This window comes from Chanodichthys erythropterus, chromosome 5 (assembly GCF_024489055.1).
Source record: "Chanodichthys erythropterus isolate Z2021 chromosome 5, ASM2448905v1, whole genome shotgun sequence".
In the NCBI taxonomy this organism is placed as follows: domain Eukaryota; kingdom Metazoa; phylum Chordata; class Actinopteri; order Cypriniformes; family Xenocyprididae; genus Chanodichthys; species Chanodichthys erythropterus.
Window position 1 is genome coordinate 32,401,117 of NC_090225.1, and position 24,306 is coordinate 32,425,422.

At 41.6% G+C, this 24,306-nt stretch overlaps 4 protein-coding genes across 10 annotated transcripts in view; 2 read left to right on the forward strand and 2 right to left on the reverse strand.

The window, feature by feature from the left end:
* Positions 1-9,496, forward strand: part of ccdc88ab (coiled-coil domain containing 88Ab) — a 51,023-nt gene extending 41,527 nt beyond the window's left edge. Inside the window, exons 30-33 of one of the 5 annotated variants that reach the window (XM_067386921.1) lie at positions 359-761; positions 1,757-1,827; positions 8,418-8,453; positions 8,546-9,496. In XM_067386921.1, the coding sequence (XP_067243022.1) occupies positions 359-761; positions 1,757-1,818 (465 nt within the window). In that variant the 3' untranslated portion in view covers positions 1,819-1,827; positions 8,418-8,453; positions 8,546-9,496. Of the gene's footprint in view, positions 1-358 lie in introns of all 5 variants that reach the window. The other 4 variants (XM_067386919.1, XM_067386922.1, XR_010895234.1 and 1 more) reach the window with 4 other exon arrangements.
* A 135-nt stretch (positions 9,497-9,631) lies between these two features.
* Positions 9,632-12,432, reverse strand: prorsd1 (prolyl-tRNA synthetase domain containing 1). The gene is made up of 3 exons (XM_067386923.1): positions 11,355-12,432; positions 10,970-11,156; positions 9,632-10,505 (listed from the first exon to the last, which is right to left on the reverse strand). The coding sequence occupies exons 2-3, from the start codon at positions 11,054-11,056 to the stop codon at positions 10,077-10,079; spliced, it is 516 nt and encodes a 171-aa protein (XP_067243024.1). The 5' UTR covers positions 11,057-11,156; positions 11,355-12,432; the 3' UTR covers positions 9,632-10,076.
* On the forward strand, positions 11,072-23,865 carry LOC137020836 (GTPase IMAP family member 7-like). 2 transcript variants are annotated; one of them, XM_067386924.1, is made up of 4 exons: positions 11,072-11,165; positions 18,418-18,495; positions 18,939-18,976; positions 21,935-23,865. In XM_067386924.1, the coding sequence occupies exons 3-4, from the start codon at positions 18,964-18,966 to the stop codon at positions 22,411-22,413; spliced, it is 492 nt and encodes a 163-aa protein (XP_067243025.1). In that variant the 5' UTR covers positions 11,072-11,165; positions 18,418-18,495; positions 18,939-18,963; the 3' UTR covers positions 22,414-23,865. The 2 variants fall into 2 exon arrangements, with proteins under 2 accessions (XP_067243025.1, XP_067243026.1); XM_067386925.1 differs by lacking the exon at positions 11,072-11,165 and adding an exon at positions 16,855-18,300.
* On the reverse strand, positions 13,081-16,718 carry LOC137020837 (ubiquitin-ribosomal protein eS31 fusion protein). Of its 2 annotated transcripts, none has more exons than XM_067386926.1 (6): positions 16,672-16,718; positions 16,518-16,586; positions 15,418-15,472; positions 14,919-15,004; positions 13,431-13,562; positions 13,081-13,344 (listed from the first exon to the last, which is right to left on the reverse strand). In XM_067386926.1, exons 2-6 carry the CDS (start codon positions 16,563-16,565, stop codon positions 13,195-13,197), a joined length of 471 nt encoding a protein of 156 aa, XP_067243027.1. In that variant the 5' UTR covers positions 16,566-16,586; positions 16,672-16,718; the 3' UTR covers positions 13,081-13,194. The 2 variants fall into 2 exon arrangements, with proteins under 2 accessions (XP_067243027.1, XP_067243028.1); XM_067386927.1 differs by having other exon boundaries at positions 16,518-16,582; positions 16,672-16,699.
* Positions 23,866-24,306: the final 441 nt, after the last annotated feature.

Consider the following 24,306-nt stretch of genomic DNA (forward strand, 5'->3'; position numbering starts at 1 on the left):
AAAGTTCAAAAGAACAGCATTTATTTGAAATCTAAATCTGTTGTAACATTATAAATGTCTTTTGGCTCTTTCACACCAAGGACAATAACCATAATGAAAAAGATATGGTTTTAAATGTAAAAGAATAGCCTTTGCTGTCACTTTTGATCAATTTAATGCATCCTTGATGAATAAAAAAAATCAAAAAAATCGTACTGACCCCAAACTTTTGAACGGTAGTGTGCTGCCATCATAAGTGTGTTACTGTAAACAAGTCATCACATCTTCTGGTTTTAATGGCAGTGATGCCGTAATTGTGTTGATATGAAAACAGACACCTGTGCTCAAACCTGAATGTGGGCGTGTTTCTCTTCCCCAGGACGCTCTGGCAGCACAGTCAGGACACGCATCCGGAGCCGCGCCACAGACGTCCAAAGAGCGCACGAGGGGCCGCGGCATCTTGCGTTCGGCCAGCGGCAAGGCGTCGGCGTCAGAATCCAGCGCCGCACGAGCCAGCCAACCGGGACGCCCGAGCCTGCGTAAGGCCGAGAGCACACGCGCCAAGGGCTCAGCGCCACCTCGGGCCGGCCTGTCGTCCCAGAGTAAGGCGGTGTCTGTGTCGGAGCGGCTGGACTCATCCTCAGGTCTGCCCCGCGCCAGCAGCGTCATCTCCACCGCCGAGGGCACCGTCCGCAGGACCAGCATCCACGACCTGCTCTCCAAGGACAGCCGGCAGCCCGTTCTGGTTGACCCGTCGCCCTCCAGGACCAAGAGCGCCTCCAGTGAGTACGGCCCCGTATCCCAGGCCCCCGACGCCCTGCCCAAGTCCGCTAGCATGCCCTGCAGCGTAGAGGAGCCCGAGCTGAGCAGCCTGCAAGCCTTTCTAGGTCCTTCCTTCACCGTAGACTCCATCTTTCTCGACTCCATCTTTTGCGAGCCGGCGGTGACGGGCGGCGCTAGAAACCAGGCCATCCTGTCGCTCAACACTTCCCTTGTTAGTAACATTAGCGGCCCTCCCCATAAAGCCCCTCGGAGCGAACGCGAGCATCCCGCTGAGGCTGACCCCGATGCGTGTGTGCCGTCGGAGGACGGTCAGTCGCTGTGGTACGAGTACGGCTGCGTGTGACGCTCCACCTGCATGAGCGCTGTCAGGACCCCTGCGTCTGCATGAGTTTCTGTTCGATGTCTTTTATACTGATCATGATGATGTGATTATTCTGCTGATAACACATTGAAGGGTGTGACCTGAACTTCCATCACTGTGGTATTAACCCATGTTCATGTTCATGTTCACCTGCTGTCTGGTGTGTTTGGGCAGCATGTAACCGCTAGGTTGATCTACTTCCATATTTATGAAAATGAGGCTTGTAGAACAAGTCCCATGATGCTCCTCTGAGCTACTTGAGGAACTGCTCCGTTCATTTATGTTTTATTATTTAAATGACACTTCCCTGGGACATTTGTTTGTGATGTTTGTGTGCATGGCTTTATCCCGACGCTCCATTCTGATGGCTGTGGTCAGAATGAGTGTTTCCCAGAGCACGTCTTGTGTCAGATGTGTTCACGTGTGATCTGTGTCGTACGCGTCACGCATGTGGCTGAACCTCGAGGGAGTCGCGAACGCTCATAGGCCAGAGATTCTCATGAACACACGATACTCTACAGCTCAAACTCGACTGTTTATCATGTTTAATGCATGTTGTATGTCCTGATCATGTTTTTCATTATATTCATTGTGTAATGTCCAGTTGAAGTGTGACTTGCTTTTGTTCTGCAGATGTGGAAGTATTACAGGAAAACAGGAAGTCTAAAAGAGGTGGCACTCAGAGTCTGTCATGAATGCACATGGTGAGTGTCTGCAGAAGTGTGTCGTGAACCTGTTGTGTTTGAGCCGTTCAGTCCAGCTCTCTTCATGCTCATTTACGGGAAACACTGCCATTTGTGGCCTAAAGAGTTACTGTTGAACTCAAGAAATTCAAAATACCAGGAGCCTGTACTGCGCACACACACACACACACACACACACACACACACACACACACACACACACACACACACACACATATACTCTCTAAACAGTGCCTATAGAAAATCATTATACCCCTTTGAAATAGGTACAGCCTTAAATCAAAACCCATTGCAAAATAAACCTTTTCCAACTTTAAAAATGTTGTCTTACAACAACAAAAAGAAAAAGGCAACGGTTCTGAAAATTAATTTAAGAAGAAAAACTAGAAAAACAGGGTTGGAAAAATCATCAGTCCCTTGATTTAATACTTCGCACTGCCAACTTTTACTGTAATTACAGCCATTATTCTTTTTGGATATGTCTGTACTAGCTTTGCACACCTAGATTGGGGAATATTTGCCCATTCTTTCTTGCAGAATTGCTCAAGTACAGTCAAATTCTGTGGAGAGCAGCAATGGCCTTCTCTCTTCAAGTCCATCAACAGATTTTCTATCAGATTTCAGTCAGGACTCGGACTTGGCTACTCAAGGACATTCACCTTCTTATCCTTAAGCCATTGCGTTGTTCTTTTGGTGGTATGTTTAAAGAAGGTGAATGATCTGCCCATCTTCAGCTATCCAGCAGAGGAATGCAGGTTTTCCCTTAAGAATTTGGATGTGCTTGGCAGCATCCATTTTCCCTTCATTCCTGACCAATCGTCCAGTCCCTGCTGAAGAGAAACACCCCCACAGCATAGTGGTGCCACACCTCACAGTAGGTATGGTGTGTTTTGGTTGGTGTGCGTTTCAGTCCAAAAAGGTCAATTTTGGTCTCGTCAGACCATAGCACCGTTTCTCAGGTGGCATCAGAGTCTTCCAGGTCTGTTTTTGCATAGCGCAAACGAGACTGAGTGTGGCACTTTTTAAGGAAGGGCTTCTTTCTTTCCACCCTGCCATACAGGCCAGCTCTGTGTAAAGCTTGTGAGGTAGTTGTCACATGCACAGCCTGACCAGTCCCAGCCATAAAGCCTTGTAAGTCCTTCAAAGTTGCCTTTGGCCTCTTGGTAGCTTCTCTTATCATTGTCCTCCTGGCTCAGTCTGGGTTTCTGGCATCCAAGACCAGTCCTATCTACTTGAATACAGCAAATCTCAAAAACTCACAAATTCACATTTAAAATCATCATCAAAATCTGACATGAACTGTCCCATAAATGGTGTTTCTAATGCTCAAATAGCAATAAAAAAGCGTATTTTTCAGGCTGGACCAGCCAGAGCACATGCAGTCATAAGCGCGTCTCAGAACACTGACTGTCAGCGATTGGCTCTTTTATTTAGAAGGTAGGACTTTTTCCGCCTTATTGCATTTTGCAGTAATGACATATTATTTTTAGGCTAAACCGTAAGTTCGCTTCATCCTGATTTCCTCGACATAAACCCAATAGCATTTTTCATTTGGCTTTTGGATTATTGCAGAAAATAAGGTCTGTGATGAGCAAAAGCTAATGATTCTTACATGTTTTTTCATCATAATAAACTTCACAGATGAACACAACTTTTATGAATTTTGAAATATGAATGCAGGCAGCTGAAGTCAAAAGCTAAACGTAGGCTATAAATGAACTACATGGTCACATGACTTCAGCGTCACCATCACTAAGCTTCCAATAACTCTTTCAGTCTTTGTTTAAAAACATTTTCCCTGAAAGTTCCAGTTATAATAGTTTGCAAGAGCGTGATTATAAACACACTGAGCTGTAAAAGCACTAGTGAGTAGATGAGTACCTGTTCTGTTGATGACGTTTAATGTTGCTGTAGTCCCGTTTAGCCACTTCCCGTAAACCACCTTTATTAAGTCAAGTCCCCTTTACTTATATATTGCTTTGTACAATAATTCAATGATGCAAACAGTTCATTTTGGCTGTACAGCAGCTCTAAAAGAAAATAGTCATTGTTCAGCTGAAGTCAGTTCAGTGTTGATTCCCTTCAGTTGTAAAGATCATCAATTATTAAATTAGTTAATTTCATCTATAAAGCAGCTCTGCAGAAAACAGTGACGTCATCATTCAGCTCAGTTCAGTTCTCATACTATAGTGTCAGTGCAGTCGGATCAATAATATTGCTGAATATCAAGTGTCCCCAACTAAGCAAGCCAGAGGCGACAAGAATCTAAACTCCATCCGGTGACAGAATGAAGAAAAAACTTGTAAAATGTGATGGTGTTATTTGTATGCCAGGTTAGGGAAATGTGTTGTTAGAGATTTAGTGTTAAACTGACAGTGTTTCTGCTTCCCGAACAAGTCTAGAAAGACTATTCCAGAGTTTGGGTACTAAATTGGAAACTGATCTACTGCCTGCAGTTGTGGTTTTACAGATGCTAGTTACATGGCCTTCAAAAGAAAGATTGGTATCAAAGAGCACATCCAGTTTCCTAACTGACGATGAAGACTTAATAGAGCAGCCATCAAGTGTCAGACAATATTCTAGATTATTATGTGAAGAAGTTTTTGGTCCAAAAAGTAGAATCTCTGTTTTTCCTGAATTTAGTAGTAGGAAATTACTGGTCATCCAGTTTTTTATATCAGCTACACATTCTGTTAATTTTGTGAATTGGTAAGTTTCGTCAGGGCGTGAAGAAATATAGAGCTGAGTATCATCAGCGTAACAGTGAAAACTAACGCCATGCTTCCTAATGATATCTCCCAATGGCAGCATGTACAGAGTGAAAAGCAACGGTCCTAGTACTGAGCCTTGCGGTACTCCAAATTTAACTTGTGATCGATATGACATCTCATCGTTTACTACTACAAACTGATAACGGTCAGATAAGTATGATTTGAACCATGCCAAAGCAATTCCACTAATGCCAACATAATTTTCAAGTCTGTTTAAGAGAATATTGTGATCGATATTGTCAAATGCAGCACTAAGATCCAGTAACACTAATGGAGAGATACAACCACGATCTGATGATAAGAGCAAATCAGCAGTCTCAGTACTATGGTACAGTCTAAATCCTGACTGGAAATCCTCACAGATACTATTTCTTTCTAAAAAGGAACATAGTTGTGATGAAACTGCCTTTTCTAGTATTTTTGACAGAAAAGTGAGATTTGAGATCGGCCTGTAATTACTAATTCTTTAGGATCTAGTTAATAACAGCCACCTTAAAGGTTTTTGGTACGTATCCTAATGACAAAGATGAATTAACAATATTAAGAAGAGGATCTATGACTTCTGGAAGCATCTCTTTCAATAGCTTAGTTGGTATAGGGTCTAACATACATGTGAATGATTTTGATGATTTAACAAGTTTAGACAATTCTTCCTCTCCTAAAGCAAAGCTATTAACAATTACAGAACATTATTAGTTATTATAATATTTATGATTTAAGTGAACTTAAAACGGTATTCATATAATTCCTTTATAATCTCACATTTAGTTGATGTCAGTAAAACCCTCTTGTGCTTTTTTTTAAAGCTTTTACATGTCTTGAAAATGGTGGTTGTTAACAAGAGGTTAAATGGGACTACAGAGGTCGTCAGCGACATTAAACATCATTGGCCGGACAGGTAAACTCATGAACCTGAGGCGTGTTTTGAGGACTACGCTGCTTGTTATTTTTTAAGCATTTCAAAAGCTGCTGAAAACGGGCAATGCTGCACCATACAGTTACACTGACGCTCATGAGAGTTCAGTCATAATGTAATGGACTTCTAACTTAAACAAAGCCAGTCAGTTTTAGAAAAGACAGAATCGAATACCGTATATTAGAATTTTATAATATAACAATGAATCGGGGATGTCTGAGCTCAAGAGGACCTGATGGACACTACAGACGCTTCATCAGGTAAACATGAAATCATGAACTGATTTCACGTATTTTCTTTTGGATGATTGGAAGTTTTGTGAATGAATCACTTTTTTAACGGTCTCAGTCTCAGGCCACTGACAGTCTTGAGCGGCAGACGGTGTGATTGAGCCGTATATGTGAGACTGATGAAGTGAGGTGTTGACGCTAGAGTTAGTTTAGAAAACATGAAGTTAATTCGCCCAAAATGATCATTCTGTCACCATTTACTCTGCCTCATGTGTTCAAACCTGTGTGAGTTTTCCTCATCTCCAACACATGAAGATATTTTGATAAATGTCTCAGGTTGTCACAAGTCAATGTTGTTTGGTTCCCAACACTCTTTTATTATGTTCAGCAGAAGAAAGACATTGATGCAGCGCTGCTGAAACTCCAGCGCAAGTGTGTTTTCACACTGGTTCAGCATGAGATCTGGTGCTGGTGGACCGGCAGGTGTTGTCATGTGGATCTTGACAGGATCCCAGCAAGAGCACCTCAAACCGTGCGTGTACAGAAGCGGCAGAAGTCTGTTGTCACCGTTACAGTGATCAGTGTTCCTGTTAGAGGTGCTCTTGGCCCTCAAATACTTTCACTTTCAGCATGGTTGAAAGTGCATGTCGCCACTATCGTCTGTCGGGCTCTTGATGGCAGGGACATTCTTTTTACTATTTCATTAATTCCTTTTACTAATTTCACAACGGTCTCTGGGTCAGTGGCTGTCGGCCCGACAAATGGAAGTTCCCAAATGTGCATGAACGTTTTTTTTAAAAACTGCAACTTTTAATATTGGATGATGCAACAGAAGTACAAAATTGTAGTTGCATACTACTGATGTTTATTTTGTCTCTTGAGTAAACTGATTCACATTTTGTCAGATTGGCCTTTTCACTTTATCCAGAAAGTGATTTCATAAGAATATTTTGGTCCACCAGCATAAACCAGCCTGGACCAACATGGCATTACTGTTGGTTTATGCTGTTGTTTTGCAGTGGGTCGACCTGTGTAAGGTGACAGAATGATCATTGTCAGGTGAACGATCCCTTCCAGTGATACTGGAGTTCAGGACTTCCATGAGGGTAAAAGTGGGAGACTGATGATCATTGCTTTGAAGGTTTTGTGGAGGCTTTTTTTCTTCTTCTCTGTGGTTCTGCGATTAAAAGCAGAGGTCTAAGTGAATGTCCCCATTATTCCAGTTTCTGCTTGGACTAGATCGGTAATATTTTGATTGACGCCACATCCTCTGAGTAATTCCTGATGAAAAGCGTCCCGGCAGGGGTGTGAAATAGTTTGTCCAGTTAGATTTTGCGTGTCTTCTGTCCACTCTGGTGCCATAGACTGTTTTTACAGTTCCCACTCATTAAAAAATGTAAGGGAAAAAGTAAAAAAAAAACAAAAAAAAAAAAAACTTAACTTTATTTTTTATTATCATGTGAAAGATAAATGTGAAATGAGGTGCTTTCCTTCACTGACACAAGAACAAAAACTACTGGCGGGTCTCTGAAGTTTTGTGTGTCTTCTTTTAATGTCTGCTTTCGTGTTCAGACAGCGAGTCTCAGTGATGTTTAGCGCAGTATGGAGCGTTTCCCTGAAAATAATTTATTTATGGTTTACCTGAACAGGGACAGATACAACATACCTAGATAAAACTGAAACAACAGCCGCAAGTATCTGTGCTTATAGCGAAGAATAATTTGCAACACTCGTCCCTAGAACAGCCTTTATAAACTAAAAAACTAAAAATAACAAACTAAACATGAGCAAAAGTTTGTTGCTCAGTTAACCAAGATCATGGTTTTTAAATACGAGTTGAACCGTAACAAACTTTTTTGATATTTCTTTTTTTATATACATTTATTTTTTGTTGCTCGTACAATTTGAATTTCTTCCAGAAAATTTGAAAATAAATACAATTCATAATCCAGGAGTTAGCCATTAATGCTTCAGATGGACAGACAAACACAACAACAGCTCAAACACACACATTACATTTACTGCAAATATGATATAGGCTATGAGAAACTTGTTTGAAGGAGTCGATTTATCATCATTTCAGAAGAAAAACTACACAGTGATTTCAGTTTATACAATTTCAATGTTTGGTTATTTGTTTGTGGTAGAGCCAGTGAGACTGTTGGGATGGATTGTGTGCATTAGTTTTACATCATAAACTCATAAATGATCCTGATCATCTGCTGATGGATGATTGAAGCTTTGGATCACGTGTGCTAGAGGTCACGTATGATGCTCGTGTGAGCTTTCACAGTGATCTAACGATGAAGCCCATCTGATGTGGCTTTAATCATGACTGAATTTTAAACTCTCGGCAAAAATAAAAATGTATTATCAATTTTGCATAATCAGTAATGTTATTAATGCAACTGCAGAGCCTAACTTCAAAAATCTGTGAGATTATCACACAGAAAGGACATTCAATATTGTTTGGATAGGTCACAGCAGAAAGAGTGAGAAACAAACTTAAATCAGTTTCTCCATCACGAATCGAAGGCAGTGCTCCAACAGTGCACAGTAAAGTCACATGTAAGTTGTTGTGCGTCACATGAACAGCAGCGTTTCCTGATGATGAGCAGCAGAAGCTCTTTGTCGTGTCGCTCATCTGTCTTTATCTCTTATTTTCCACCACAGAGAAACACGTCTGAAGACTGGCACAATCCTCCTGCCGTGAGAAACTCCGGCCGTTTCTCACTCTTTTTTAATCATGGACCCCTCAGAAATGAAAATAAAGAAATGTCCTTCTTTTTCCTTGAATCAAGGACCCAAAAGGATTCCTTAACGAAAGAGTGACGCTGATCGAGTGTGTTTTAACACACGGCTGCTGCTGAGCTTCACACGGGCCGACCGTCACGAGATCATCGAACCCTGACTCACGTGGAGCTGAACACTGAAGGACTGAGAGGAACACCTTCAAAACACCAAAAAATAAAGACAGAGTGTGAGAGTGAATGTGTGTGTGTGTGTGTGTATGACTGTTTGTGACTGAGTATGAGTGTTTGTGTGAGTATTTGAGTCTGAGAGTTTGTGTATGAGTATTTGTGAGTGTTTGAATGAGAGTTTGAGTATGTGAGTGCATGTGTGTATGTATTTGAGTGTATGTCAGTGTGTGTGAGTTTGAGTATTTGTATGAGTGTGAATGTGAGTGTTTGAGTATGTGTTTGTGAGTTTGAGTATGAGTGTTTATGTGAGTTTTGGAGTGAGTCTTAGTATGAGTGTATGTGAATGAGTGAGTATATGAATGTATGTTAGAGTATGTGTGAATTTGTAAGTGCATGCGAGTATGTGTTTGTTTGTACGTGACTGTGTATGAGTGTGTTTGCGATTGAGAGTGTGTGTGTGTATGTGAGTATATGTATGAATGTGTGTTTGTATGAGTGTGTGTGTATGTGCCACAAGAGAAAGCAAGGACAGCCGTGTTATTCCTGTGTGAACGTCTCATTCTGCTTCATTCCTCTTTTCATAAAGTAATCTGTTGTGATAAACTTGCTGACGGCTGATCATTTCCTCCTCCACACATGTACAAACAGAGACGAGAACATGACAACTGAAGATGAGTCTGTGTGATAAAACTGACCTTGATGAAGGTGATTTACAGTCGTTTACATTCGTAGGATCATTCATCACTGCTGCAAAACACACTCAATGACGACATCTGTCAAACCACATTCATTAATGTCTCAAACATCATCAGAACTCCTGCAGGCCCATCTGCACATTTACACACTCCTGACAAAACTGATGAATGTCAGCTCTGAACCTGAAGAAGACCGAACGTTTCTACACTTCTACAGTAATACCTTATAAAAATATATTCCAATTTAAGAAATGAAATACTGTCAGAACAATTAGATGCAGCTGAACACCTACACGAGTGTTCGTCTTTAATTTCACCACCATCTGTACAAAAGATGAAACTTGAGAATAATTTATTACTGTAATGTAAACATGGATGAACTGTAGCGCAGTGAAACAGCAGAGAGTCAAAGAAAACCCTGTACAAAGACTGTTTCTGGATCAGTGTTTTATAAAGTGTGTGGAAGAATGAGTTGGTTTGACTCATGAGGTGTTTTAGTGCATTTTGAATGTGAATAACTGCTGTGAGGAGAAGTTTTGAAAAGTGACCTTAATATTGAGAGATGTTTCATAAACACTACAGTGAAGCTTGACATGTGACAGGCGTTTGAAGATGTAAACATGAGTCTGAAGGCAGAGACACATCTGAGTTAAAGAGCGACGACAGCCATCATCATCACACTGAGCCGCGCATCATGTGACCAACGGTGTCACTTGTCAGTCGAAGCTCAGGACGACGGGCTCGTGTTTGGTCTCCTTCAGGAAGCGAAGCAGATCGTCTGGTTTGAGTCCCATGGTGGCGCTGTTGGTCATGGGGTGGAAATAGACGCGCTGGTGTCCGCCGTGGGTCAGATCGCGGTCCAGCACCAGCTTCACGCTCTGGTCCGTGTCGCAGAAGAGCGCGAGCGCCGTCACGCAGCCCTGCCGCACCCGCAGCTTCTCCAGCAGCAGCGCCTCGTCCGCCAGACGCAGGTTTCCTCCGCCGAGGCCCAGACGCTTGGACACGTCGCCGAGGTCCAGCTGCCGGTCGTGCCGGACGGACAGCAGCCACAGGCTCTTCTTCTTCTTGTCCTTCAGGAAGAGGTTTTTAGTGACCGCGCCGCTCAGATGAGCCACATGAGGCATCATCTCCTCCACCGTGAACACCTGCAGCACCACAGATTCACAGAAGATCAATGTTTATATTGTCAGGCTTATCAGATCACAGCTTGAGCAGAAATACACTTCAGAAATCATACTTATGACAAAAGACAAAATTAGGACACCTGAAATTAGATAAACTCCAAATGATCACATAATTATGAAAATACAAAGTCGAAATTATGACTAATACAGTAAATATATCGAAATTATTGACGTAAAAAAAATTATGAAGTTCTCTGTCATGATTATGAACTTTTAAGTAATAAATTCGACTTTTTATGCCATAATTGTGATTTTCAAGTCATAATTGTGACTTTTCATCTCATAAATATGACTTAATTAGTATGTCATAATTTCGAATGGTCAATTATGATGAACAAAAGCATGATTTTTGCACGTGTGGCGGGAATTCTCCACATCACGTGTCCGTGAATCGCGCGCATCGCTGTAACTCATGGTTGTCTCACCTCAGGATGATCGACGCAGATCGTGTCGATGTTCAGTCGCTCGAGGAACTGCTCCAGTTCTTTCCTCAGATCAGGATCAGACGCCATCGCGACTTCAACAGCTTCGACTCAGAAGCTGTTTATCTGGTTTAAGCACGAGGCTGTGATTGGTCTAGCCTCACACCAGACTACTGTGATTGGTCATGAGCTACCGGCGGTGAGTAAAGGAACATCGAGTTGTTCGTCAACATTCATTCCAGTAAAGATCGCCTAGAAAACCCGTTCATATTAAAACTATGTTTTAAAAAAATTACTAAGTCAATTAACTAAAATAAAGCAATCGTTATGAAAAACAGAAACTGTTCAAGCGGTTCAAGCTAAAGAAATCGAGTTTTTTCCAACTCACCACAGCGGACTGCTTCCGGTTTCAAGGCTGTTGTCGAACAGCGCCACCTGCTGGCCGTCAGCATAGAATATACACTAACAAGAAGCGACACTCAGGAGAAGGTTTCATTGCAGCACCGGCGCCCAGCAGCAGCCCTGCGCTTCCGCCATTCTGGGGTGAAAGCGAGTCGCAGTCCACTAGTTTATATGGCAATATCAGCTGCTTTGTTAAAACAAAAAAACGTACATTAAAGCTGAAATTCAACCTGAATGATGACAACACAGAATAAAATACTATCAGATCATCAAATCCTTTTTACAGTTTATTTGACACACTTTGTATTTAAGTCTTCCACTTTTTCACAAAACCTTTGCTCTCTAGAAACCCAGTCAGTTTGGGTTCAAATTCTTTAAAAGGCTTATAAACACTGAATTATTACTAACATGTGAAATTAAATTAAGGACATGCATCAGAAAAATTGGGAATGTTGGGACAATAAATATATGAATATAACAGCTTGATTTTGCAGTGTTGTCTAATGTCCGTTAAAGCAAAAGTGTCCAAAAGTGTGAATTATGGGATAACGGACACAGCAATGCATTATGTATTATAAGATCATTATGTTTGTAGTGTGATCCATTAAAACATACAATATAGCTTATTTCAATTCAGACCTAGATACTATTACTATTACTCCTCTAGGTCTGAAATATATTGTTCGCTGCAGACATAATGATCTTAAATGTATAATTATTAATTTACTATTAATAAATGTGTAAAGTTGCATAAAATGGAAATACTCAATAAAGTAGGCTAACTACGATACCTCAGATGGATGAATGGTTGGATTCCACAACTGGTAAAATAAAACATGTATAAGACAATACTACATTTACTGTAGGATCATACAATTTACTGATGACTTAATTTAAAAACTGTTCTGTTGCGCTTCTGATTTGGCAGTGAAATTCACAGATTTTAGGAGCGTAATATGTGAAGGATTCAATGGTCCAGTTAGTATTTTCACCCCATAATGGCGGCCGCAAGAATATTGCAGTGTTTATTCTAAATGATTTATGGGTGCACATTATTATTGCGTTAAACTCATGTTCCTCATAATCTTGAATCAGAATATCTTCCTCTTGCAGCGTCTCTTCTCTGATGATGAGGGCGGAGCAACCTGTCACTCACATGAGATCCACCAATAGCAAACCACAACCATCCAATCAATTCCCCACAGACTAAATCAAGCCCCGCCCTACATTTTTTCCAGAAGCATTTCACTCGGATATACGGCACAATAGAGAAGATCAGCGTAACTTCATTTTCATGAGGACTTTAAATTCCGCGTGAACCGAAGTTGCAAACGACTTTTCTCCAGTGTTGTGACGTATTTCCAAGTGAAACAGAATATTGAATAGAGGGCAGAGTTTTACTTTAGCGCTCCTCCTCTCCATCTCTCGCTCACAGCACACTAACGGTCGGAGGGGAGTGGTTTAAGTGATTTCAGCCCAAGCCGTCAAACTGATGTCATCAGAGATGGAGCACCATAGCAGAGGGGAGGAGCATTTTCAGATTTTGATTAAATATTACGAAGCCAAACAATGTTTTGTGTGGATTGACTTGCACGGATGAATTGTTCACCACAAAACTAGCAATTTGAGCTAACAAAATAAATAAGGTCAATTTTGATTTCATGTGTACTTTAATTTATACTTCACGCTTTCACACGTTGACCTCACACACTCCCACCGTATCAATCTGTGTAACTGATCCAAAAACAACCTCATCCAAAAAAAGTCAGAACATTTAGAAAATGACAAAAACACTGAGAAAGAAGTGCTGCTGTGTGCTTTATTGATTATTTATCCTCAGGTTTGTTGAAGCAGTAGGTCAGGCAGCACTTCCCGCAGTAATGTCTGTCGAAGTGACTGGCCATGAACACTCCAGCGCCGCACTCGTCCGCCGGACACTCGCGCCGCAGCCGGTGGATCTTCCCGTTCTCGTCCACCTGCGGTGTCAGCAGCGTTAGAGTCGGCACACAGCAGGAGACACGTGTGTGCGTGAGTGTGAGAGTGTGTGTGAGTGAGTGTTCACCTTGTAGTACTTGAGCACGGCCAGCTTCACCTTCTTCCTCTTGTGCTTGTTCTTCTTCGGGGTGGTGTAGGACTTCTTCTTCCTCTTCTTGGCTCCGCCACGCAGCCGGAGCACCAGGTGCAGCGTGGACTCCTGCACACGCACGCACACACACACACACACACACACACACGTCTGTCCACTGATGCAGATTCTTCACTCACATATTAAGAAAGTATTAGTGGTTGATATTTTAGCACCGGCTGATATATCATTTTTAATTGTCTGTTTTTAATTATGACTTATTAATTAGGGCCCGAGCACCGATGGTGTGAGGACCCTATTGGAATTGCTCAGCCAAAATTTTCTTCTCCAAAATGAATCGCATTTTTGAGGGCCTAAACGTTCTCAAAAACTCATGAAACTTTGCACACGCATCAGAAGTGGTGAAAATTTACATCTGATATGGGTTTCAGAATTAGGTGCAGCAAAATGGCTCGATAGCGCCACCTACAAAATTTCAATTAAGCGCCCTTCGTGCTACGTTTCACGTACAGTTATGAAATTCGGTAGGCAGATGTAACAGCCCAATACCTACAAAAAAGACCCTTGGTGCAAAGTTTGTAAACCCAACAGGAAGTGAGATATTTTGAATTTTCTCTACAAAATTTTGGCAGTTTTTGCCATTTCCACATGTTGTACTTTAACGAACTCCTCCTAGAGCTTAAATCAGATCAACATCATATTTGGTCAGTCTAATCTAAAGGCCTTTGAGACGTTAAATTGCGAAGATCTAGAGTTTTCACTGAAGGGCGTGTCCGTGGCGGCCTGGCAAAGTTCGATGTTTCGCCATGAAACAGGAAGTTGTTGTAACTCGGGCATACAATGTCTGATCTGCCCCAAACTTCACATGTGTTATAAGAGTCCTGGCCTAAAGACATCTATATTACAATATTCAGTTACAGTCATAGCGCCACCTGGGGGCAACAGGAAATGGCATGCTTTACACTGTAATTCCCTCCCAGATTCACATTTCATTATGCCACAAAGTACCAAACATGCTAGAAACACGTTAAATCATGCAACACTTGGCTGAGTGCTAATGTATGCGATTAACGCCATGAAACAGGAAGTTGTTGTAACTCAGGCATATGATGTCCGATCTGCTTCAAACTTCACGTGTTTGATAACAGTCCGGGTCTGAACACATCTATATCGCAATATTTGGTTATGGTCAAAGCGCCACCTGTTAGCAGCAGGAAGTGTGGCAATTCGAAATGACTTAATGGCATAATTCTCCTGTATTCATTCGCTGTATTCCTGAGGCCAACGGGTGGCGGTGAGCCCGGGTGCGAGGGCCCTTTCATCGCTGCTTGCAGCTTTAATTATAATTGAGACTTATTTTGACAGCGTGTCGAGAACGGCAGATTCTTGGCCATGAATCGGTCAACACTGGTTTGTTCATTCGAGGATCAGCTGATTTCTTCAGAGACGTGAAGACTCTCGTACCTTCTGGATGTTGTAGTCTGACAGTGTGCGTCCGTCCTCCAGCTGCTTCCCTGCGAAGATCAGCCTCTGCTGGTCCGGAGGAATGCCTGCAACACACACACTCTTAGTACAGAGGACGCACTCTCTCGCTCTCTCACACACACACACACACACACACACACACACTCTTAGTACAGAGGACGCACTCTCTCGCTCTCTCACACACACACACACACACACACACTCTTAGAACAGAGGACGCACTCTCTCGCTCTCTCACACACACACACACACACACACACTCTTAGTACAGAGGACGCACTCTCTCGCTCTCTCACACACACACACACACACACACACACATACACACACACACTTACTCAGCACAGAGGACATGTTCTCTCTCTCACACACAAACACTGACAAACACACACACTCTACAGAGTGCGCACACACACACACACACACTCACTCACTCAAAACAGACGACACACACACACACACACACACAGTAAGTCACCTTCTTTGTCCTGGATCTTTGCCTTGACATTCTCAATAGTATCTGACGGCTCGACCTGCAGGGAATGATGGGAAGATCACAGCAGGAGCACATGACTGTCTGAAACAAACTCACAGGAAAGTTCTTCTTCGATTAGAGGTTAACGAACACCATGACTCCGCCCACATGTAGAGGATTATGTCAAACAGATTCAAATCGATTCTCTGGGTCACGCTTCAATTATAAATCAGATCTCAGTTTGGAATTGAATTTTAATTCATAAATGCATAGATTTATTTTAGATTTGATTCTAAACTTTGAAGTTTAATTGACTAAAGTTAAAGGTGCAGTAAGTGATTACTGAAAAACACTGAGCGCCACAACAAACTTGTAGCCAATCAGCAGAAGGGGCGTGTCTGTTCATGATGGGGGAGGAGCAAGAGATCAGATATTACCACAAGTGTTGCCAAGTTCACGGTTTTTCCGGGGAATTGGGCTACTTTTACGCCGTTGCCGTAAATCGAACTGACCCGAAATAACATATTTAGTCCCTGGAATGCGAATTTTACGAGGGGAGCCCCGCCAAAACATGAATTTACCCCCTTGAACGTGGGATCCCCCTGAAATGCACTGGATGGTTTTGAGCAGCAATTAGCAGAATGACTACAGAGAGAGAGAGAAATAAAGGCCGGGGATATAACTTTAGACAGAAGCGCTCCAGAGAGTTCACATCATCACCACCACACGGACTAATGGCAGTTCGAAGGCGTTTCCAGAAACATCACTGTGGTCAGCGGACACAAACTCCGGAAACGAACTCTGTTTTGACCGGATTTAGTTCGGAATGACGTCACACCGGTTTGTTCTCCGATTTCGCGTGATGTATATGAGGTCGTCAGATGTCTGAAGATCTAGTGTTTCCTCTGTAACGGTGTTACTCACTCATGTTTTCCATAATTAATTGGGCCGGACCGTGTAACGCACATCTTTATCTCTGTTTTTAACTGATCAGTGGTTTGGGCTTTTCTTGCTCGTCTCAGTCACCATCACTGCAGATCATGAGAGTGTGTGATCATCGCTCGTGCAGTGTGTCTGTGAGAGTCTGCACGCGCTACACTCACCTCGAGCGTGATGGTTTTACCCGTCAGCGTTTTCACGAAAATCTGCATTGTGGCGTCGCGTGCACCTGCCTGACATAAACAACAGCTTTAAACTCTGTGTTAACTTGTGTCAGGTGTAGTTATATTCAGTTCTTGTAGAGCAGTGTTCACTCACCGCCGCGGCGCTAATGGCGAAGAGAGGAGAGGAGCTGCTGTGCGCGTGCGCGGGTCTTCAGCGCGGGATCGCGCGGTCCTATTCAGCGCCTGATTAAAAACATTCCCCAGCTAACCCTTTTTTCAAAAAAAAATGGAAAATATCATGCATGTAATATATTGTTTTTTATTATCCAAAACATTTTTTTTCTGCGCAATATATTTTTCACTTTTGCTTGTGAAATTACGAGCCCCACGAAAGTTCTCTCAATTTAGTCAGATACGATGATTGATCATTTTCTTGTTAAACTGAAGGTCTAGTGATGTTTATAGTGCCATTATTCATAAATAAATGATGTTTCGGACCGCTAACTGCAGCGGTACCGTTGTCACGTGATACTCGTTACTTAAGTCAGCGCTGTCGGGACGGACCAATCAGAGCCGTCTGTGATTACTGGACCTGACTCATTACTGGACTCATGAAGACTGCTGTAGGAATGATCACATTAAAGCATCAATGCAGACAGAATTATAAAAAAATCACCTTTCGCTTGGAATTGAAGCGATCATTTTCAAGAAACACAAACTGCTTATAATTTGTTTTAAAACATAAAATTAGTTGTAACAATGTGTTGACATGCATGACAAAGTTAAATTTAATGCTTTCTATGACATTTATTTCATATTTTAATTAATATTTTTTTTCTTGTTCAATCATAAAAGGCAGTGTTAAATCTTTTGTCCAGTGCAGATGTTAAATTAGTTAGGAATATTGGGTAATTTAACCATTCAAGTTTCCTCTTGTTTAGACAGAAAGCAGCTTCGGTAACACATCTGACAGGACTTTATTCGCAGAAGAGGTGAAATGACAGCAGTGTGGCTGAAATTACATATTTAACATATAATACTGTTGTAATTAAGACCCCATCAATTAAATTGTTGACTATTTGACCTTTGAGCCTTAATATTGTAAAATTTAAGACATTTTAAGACTAAAAAACTGCAAGAAAATAGACAATGCTTCAGCTGTTTAAAAAGTTTAAAAACATTGAAAAATGTTTCACTGACTATAATTAAAAATATTTAAAATGTAATATATTTAAATTATTCAAAAACGATTCAGTTTTTACCAACAATGTAAAATGCAACATCTCATCTCACTTAATCTACACTTTAATCCAGTGTGCCATAGAGCTTTACAGCTCAGTTCAAGCACACAATCATAACCTAATATACACATAACTGTCCCTCGTGTGACAATGACAGGACTGGAAATAAGCAAATAAACTACAAAACCCGAATCTATTCTCTAAATAGCGCTGCTAAACACACACAAACACTGTAATTCCCTGGAATCTGTGCTGCTGTCACTGACAAGATCATTAAATAATCATGAGGTTTCTAATACACATCGCTGCGAGGAACTGATTAATCTTCACTGACTTCATGTTTTCTGCTGTGACGGAGCAGTCCGGCCACATGACAAAGAAAACTCATCCTGATTGGTCCTCGTCTGTGCGTTCGAAGTGCTGATTGGCTCACGGATAGAACCTTACAGAACCAAGTTTAAGTTTGACTTTGTAGATAGAAACTTTTGTTAAAAAAAAAGTCCCAAAATGTATACAACTTAAAAGAAATAACATCACACAATGTAAATAAGTTAGAATATGAATATGTGAATAACTAAATTTTGACCAATGTCAGATCGTTTTTTTTTCTTTCCATTTCCTCATTAATTTCAATTCGTCAAACATCACTTGTGTTTTAGAAGTGGAAGTGATCATCAGCATCCTCATTCTGACTTGACTGTATTTGAAGAAGCAAAGAAAGGGAGATAAACACCTATGTGAGTACTTTGCATTTTACACCTTTGATATTTTAGTAATAAAAATCATTGAGTTCAGTCAGAGACAGACACAGTTAAAAACTGAATGTGTCAGAGTGAGATTTGAGTTATCAGCATTAGTGTATGCTCTGCTCTAACAGTTCTGCTGAACATGAGCGAGTTTGTCATTGCACTGTTTTATTGTTGTGTGTTTCATTAAGAGAAATAATGAACCCATCATTCCAGCAAATGCCGCTCCTAATTACTGCTAATTCAAAAGCGAAAGTGAAAATGTTTCCTTCATCATGACAAACACAGTCTTGTGGCATTAAAATCAGACAAATGTCCCTCTGCTGTATGTGTGTGTGTGTGTGTGTGTGTGTGATGATGTACAGTTACTGAAACTAATAATTTGGTGTTTGATTATGTCAAGACTAACCTGAATATCATTTTCCTCTATACAGAGACTGACATCAGCAGAAGAGGATCATGGGATGCATCTGTAAGTTATCATTGTTGCAAATGGTCACATATACAGTGTATTCACTTTCATTTTGTTATGTTACAGCCTCATTCCAAAAGGGATTGTTTGAAATCTTTGCAAATAAAAAAATAAAATAAAAAAATGAAAATAAAAAAACGAAAAATAATCACGTTCATCAGTATTCACAGCCTTCGCTCAATACCTTGTTGAAGCACCTTCAGCTCCAGTTACAGCCTCAAGTGTTTTTGAGTATCATGCTCAAGCTTCACACCTATTTCTGGGCAGTTTCTCCCATTCTTCTTTGCAGGACCTCTCAAGCTCCATCAGGTTGGATGAGGAGCGCTGGTGCACAGCCATGTTCAGATCTCCAGAGATGTTCAATCGGGTTCAAGTCTGGGCTCTGGCTGGGCCACTTGAGGACATTCACAGTGTTTTCCCATAGACACTCCTTTGTTATCTTGGCTGTGTGTTTAGGGTCGTTGTCCTGTTGGGAGATGAATCTCCACCCCAGTCTGAGGTCCAGAGCGCTCTGGAGCAGGTTTTCATCAAGGATGTCTCTGTACATTGCCGCATTCATCTTTCTCTCGATCCTGTCTAGTCTCCCAGTTCCTGCCGCTGAAAAACATCCCCACAGCATGATGCTGCCACCACCATGCTTCACTGTAGGGATGGGATTGGCCAGGTGGTCAGCGGTGCCTGGTGGACATGACGCTCGCTATTCAGGCCAAAGAGTTCAATCTGTGTTTCATCAGACAGGAGAATTGTGTTTCTCATGGTCTGAGAGTCCTCCAGACAGGCTGTCATGTGACTTTTACTGAGCAGTGGCTTCCGTCTGGCCGCTGTACCATACAGGCCTGATTGGTGGAGTGCTGCAGAGATGGTTGTTCTTCTGGAAGGTTCTCCTCTCTCCACAGAGAAACGCTGGAGCTCTGTCAGAGTGACCATCAGGTTCTTGGTACCTCCCTGACTAAGGCCCTTCTCCCCCGATCGCTCAGTTTGGCTCAGAGTCCTGGTACCTGGTCAGTGGGACCTTCAATGCTGTAGAAATGTTTCTGTACCCTTCCCCAGATCTGAGACAATCCTGTCTCAGAGGTCTACAGGCAATTCCTTGGACTTCATGTCTTGGTTTGTGCTCTGGCATGCTCTGTTATCTGTGGGACTGTGGCAAGGGGGCGTGGTTCAGCGGAATCTGCAACGGGAGAGAGAAGGAGGAGACGCACAGTGATTGAGTGGATTAGGCGCAAATAATAAACACCTGTTTCTTGTTTCAGTAATTGGCATGGAGAGAGTATTTAACGTCAGGAGAAACAGGAGCCTGCGAGAGAGAGAAGGACTACTGGCTGTTCCCCACTCCTGGATGTCTGCTGAATTGTGTTGTAGTGAATTTTGAATTATTTTGACTGTTTTGTGCCTGCCTGCACACTGTTTTGTTGTATCATTATTTTTGGTGAAATAAACAGCCAGTAGTCACCTGCCGACCCTGTCCTGTTCCCTCCTTATATCCGAACTTTGTTACACTGGTGCCGAAACCCGGGAGGGAAGATGGATGCCGCCGCCATGCAAGAGTCCTCCGCTGCGCCATTTGTGGAGATTATTACATCCCTCGTGGTAATGCAACATGATCAACACTAGGCCCTGCTGGACTTACGACAAGACCAGGAGAGGCGGTTCCAGGCCATCCTCCAAGCCCAGCAGGAAGACTGTGAGAGGTTCCGGAGCTGGATGGACCGGGAGGTTCGGCCGGAAGCCACGAACCGATACGCTGTGCCCGCCCATATTCCACTCAACAAAATGGGGCCTGAGGACGACCCGGAGGCATTCCTCGATCTATTTGAAACCTCGGCCGAGATCTGCGGATGGCCTCGGGACCAGTGGCCGATGCGCCTGGTCCCATTGCTCTCCGGGGAGTCCCAGGTAGCGGCACAGCAGCTTCCGGTGCGGAGCCTCCTGGACTTCGACGACCTCAAGAGGGCCATCATGCAGCGGGTCGGCCACAGTTCTGAACAGCATCGCCAGCGCTTCTGCTCCCTGGAGCTAGGCGAGTCCGGCCGGCCCTTCGTGATGGCCCAACAGCTCCGGGACTCCTGCCGCAAATGGCTGCTGGCCGACGGAAGCGACGTGGAGGAGATCATCGACCGAGGTGTGCTGGAGCATTTTATCACTCGGCTTCCAAGAAGAACGGCCGAGTGGGTCCAGTGCCACCGCCCTACGTCGCTGGAGTCGGCTATCCAACTCGCGGAGGATCATATGGTGGCGTGACCCGGGGGCGGCGAACCCCTGCCATCAGCTTCTCTGTCTCGCAGGCTCCTGTTTCTCCTGACGTTAAATACTCTCTCCATGCCAATTACTGAAACAAGAAACAGGTGTTTATTATTTGCGCCTAATCCACTCAATCACCGCACGTCTCCTCCTTCTCTCTCCCGTTGCAGATTCCGCTGAACCACGCCCCCCCTGCCACAGGGACCTTATATAAACAGGTGTGTGCCTTTCCAAACCATGTCCAATCAACTGAATTTACAACAGGTGGACTCCAGTCAGAAACATCTCAAGGATGATCAGTGGAAACAGGAGCACCTGAGCTCAATGTTGAGTGTCATGGCAAAGGCTGTGAATACTGATGTTCCTGTGATTTTTTTTTTTCTTTTTTTTTTATAAATTTGCAATGATTTCAAACAATCTTCTTTCACGTTGTCATTATAGGGTATTGTTTGTAGAATTTTGAGGAAAATAATTAATTTAATCCCTTTTGGAATAAGGCACTTTAACAAAAAAAAGTGAAGCGCTCGAAATACTTTCCGGATGCACTGTATAGTCTACAATGAAGATGTGTTCATAACGGCAAAGAGTCAAGTGAATGCTTTAGGAACAGAAGAAAACCCATCATTTTATCCATATAACTCTTGTTTTGAAGTTTCTAAAACAGCATCAGGATCTTAAAATTAAAGACTCTCATTAAAACGTTTCTGTGTCCAACAGCCAGTGTCTCGGAGTCGGCGTCAGAGAGAAAGATGGTCCTTCTTGGGAAATCAGGAGATGAATGTCTCAAAGCAGAGAGAAAGGTTCATGGAAGAAACATCACAGTTATTGACACACCTGGAGACTTTGACACAGAGTGTGATGATGAAGCGCTGAAATCTGAGGCCATCAGATCTCTGGTTGAATGTGCTCCAGGCGTCGATGCTTTTATCATCGTCCTGAAGGTCAGAAGATACACAGCACATGAAAACACATTCAAAGAGGAGCACGTCCTGAAACACACAGTGATCTTATTCACTCATGGTGAGCAACTAGAAGGCAAGACCATTGAAGCATTTATGGAGGACTGTCCTCAACTGCAGGAGCTCGTTGATAAATGTGGAGGACGCTGTCACGTCATCGACAGCAAATACTGGGATAAACGTAAACGAGGGAACAATCGCAAGAGAGTTGGCAAATGGCAAACTTACATGGATTAAAGACATTTGAATAACATACCACCCACACTAAACCTAACCCTACCCCACAGTGTTAATAAAAGCAAATGTGACGTAAAAGTGTCATAATCAACCACCCCTTTAAAAGTGTTGCTGTTTCACAGTCCTCTAGTGTTCAGTTTTGTTAGAAACTTCAGTGTTGTGTATTGACACGTATTTTGCATTTTGCAAAAATGTCCGCACATGAGCCTGGAATATAGGCTATATATATACACATTTCTGTAACGACTGTATTATATAAATGCAAATGCATATTTTACATTTATCATTGTACACCTGCCTGTTTAATCACAATTTACATACTGCTTTATATACCAAAAAAAAAAAAAAATGATTTGACTTGGTAATTTGTTCTAACCCTCCTAATGCATTGGGGTCCGTTTTGAACCGGGAGCGGAACAGCCTACGAACATTAAAAAAAAAAAAAAAAAAAACTCATGACACTTTGGATATGTGTTAAGACTGTCAAAATACACAACATTTATTTATTTTTTTATTTTTTCTTACAGATATAAGCATTTAAACTAAATGGTTATACCTTTTGTGTTTTTGCTCTGGTTTGACCTGTGGTTTTACACATGAAATAATGCTAAAAAGTACGGAGCCCCTAAAGGGACAAGGTGGTGGAAAAATATGGGATGGGAGAAATAATTTGTCACTACTTCATGCAAAAGTTTTAAGCTCCCCCGAGAAACTGCATTCGCTTGCAAAGAACTCAAAAGATTTGAGAGCAAACACAAACACATTAACATATTATTATTCCTCCCATCTCATTTTTTTTTTTCATCACATGTCCCTGTAGGACATATAACATATTTATCTGAATGTATCTCTTTAAACATGAGGTATAATTTGTTTTGGGTATATCAAATGAACAATCTTTGGTCTTATTAATCTAGACTATTACTTGTTCCAGAACAAACCGATAAGGGCCAAAATATTACGTTTCTGGTAGATCCAAAATGGTCAATATTCATGCATTTTATTCATATTTCATGTTAATCATTTATGGCTTATGATTTATCAACATTGATTTCATATATTCATGTCCTCCTACATATATTAATCCTCATCATATTTTCAAGAATTTACTCGTTATTGTACTCGTTTATGGTTATTTTTATTTTATCTTTAAGAGTATGTATGTGTGCTATATTCAATTGTTCTTCAAGGGGCAGTTTCCCGGACAGAGATTAAGCCTAGTCCTAGAATTAAATGGCCCTTTAAACCAGATTAACAGAAACCTGCTTTCTCTGTCATGGTTTAAAATAGTCCTGAACTTAGTCTAGTCCAGAGTTTAATAAACTGATTTCCTGGAGGAAGACTAGAGCGACTCCAGGACTAAACTGAGCTTAAATTAAACCTACAGGAGGAGGTTTACCTTCAGATTAACACTGTGTTTCAAAGAAGACGCATGTATTAGTTAAATATACATATATATTAAATATATATATATATATATATATATATATATATATATATATATATATATTAAATATATATATATATATATATATATATATATATATATATATATATATATATATGTTATATTATATAATTTTTTTTGGTGCTGTTCACTTTATTTAAACAATTTTTAATTTGTTTCTGGTTCAAATGTGATTGCTTCATGTTAAATTGACTTGAAATGGTTACATTTTGAAATCACGTTTCAGTCAAGTAACCAATCAAACAGGACTTTCACTTCCCATCATGCTTTGCACCGGCTGAATTGGGAGAGTAAATGTTGAAAGATGAGAATATGGAGAGACGTCTTACTGTTTAATGTTCTATTATGTAAAAGTTTTTCATAGATTCAACTCATTTCATTGCAAACAGATTTCCAGGCATTTCTTTTTTTCACAGCTGATGTAT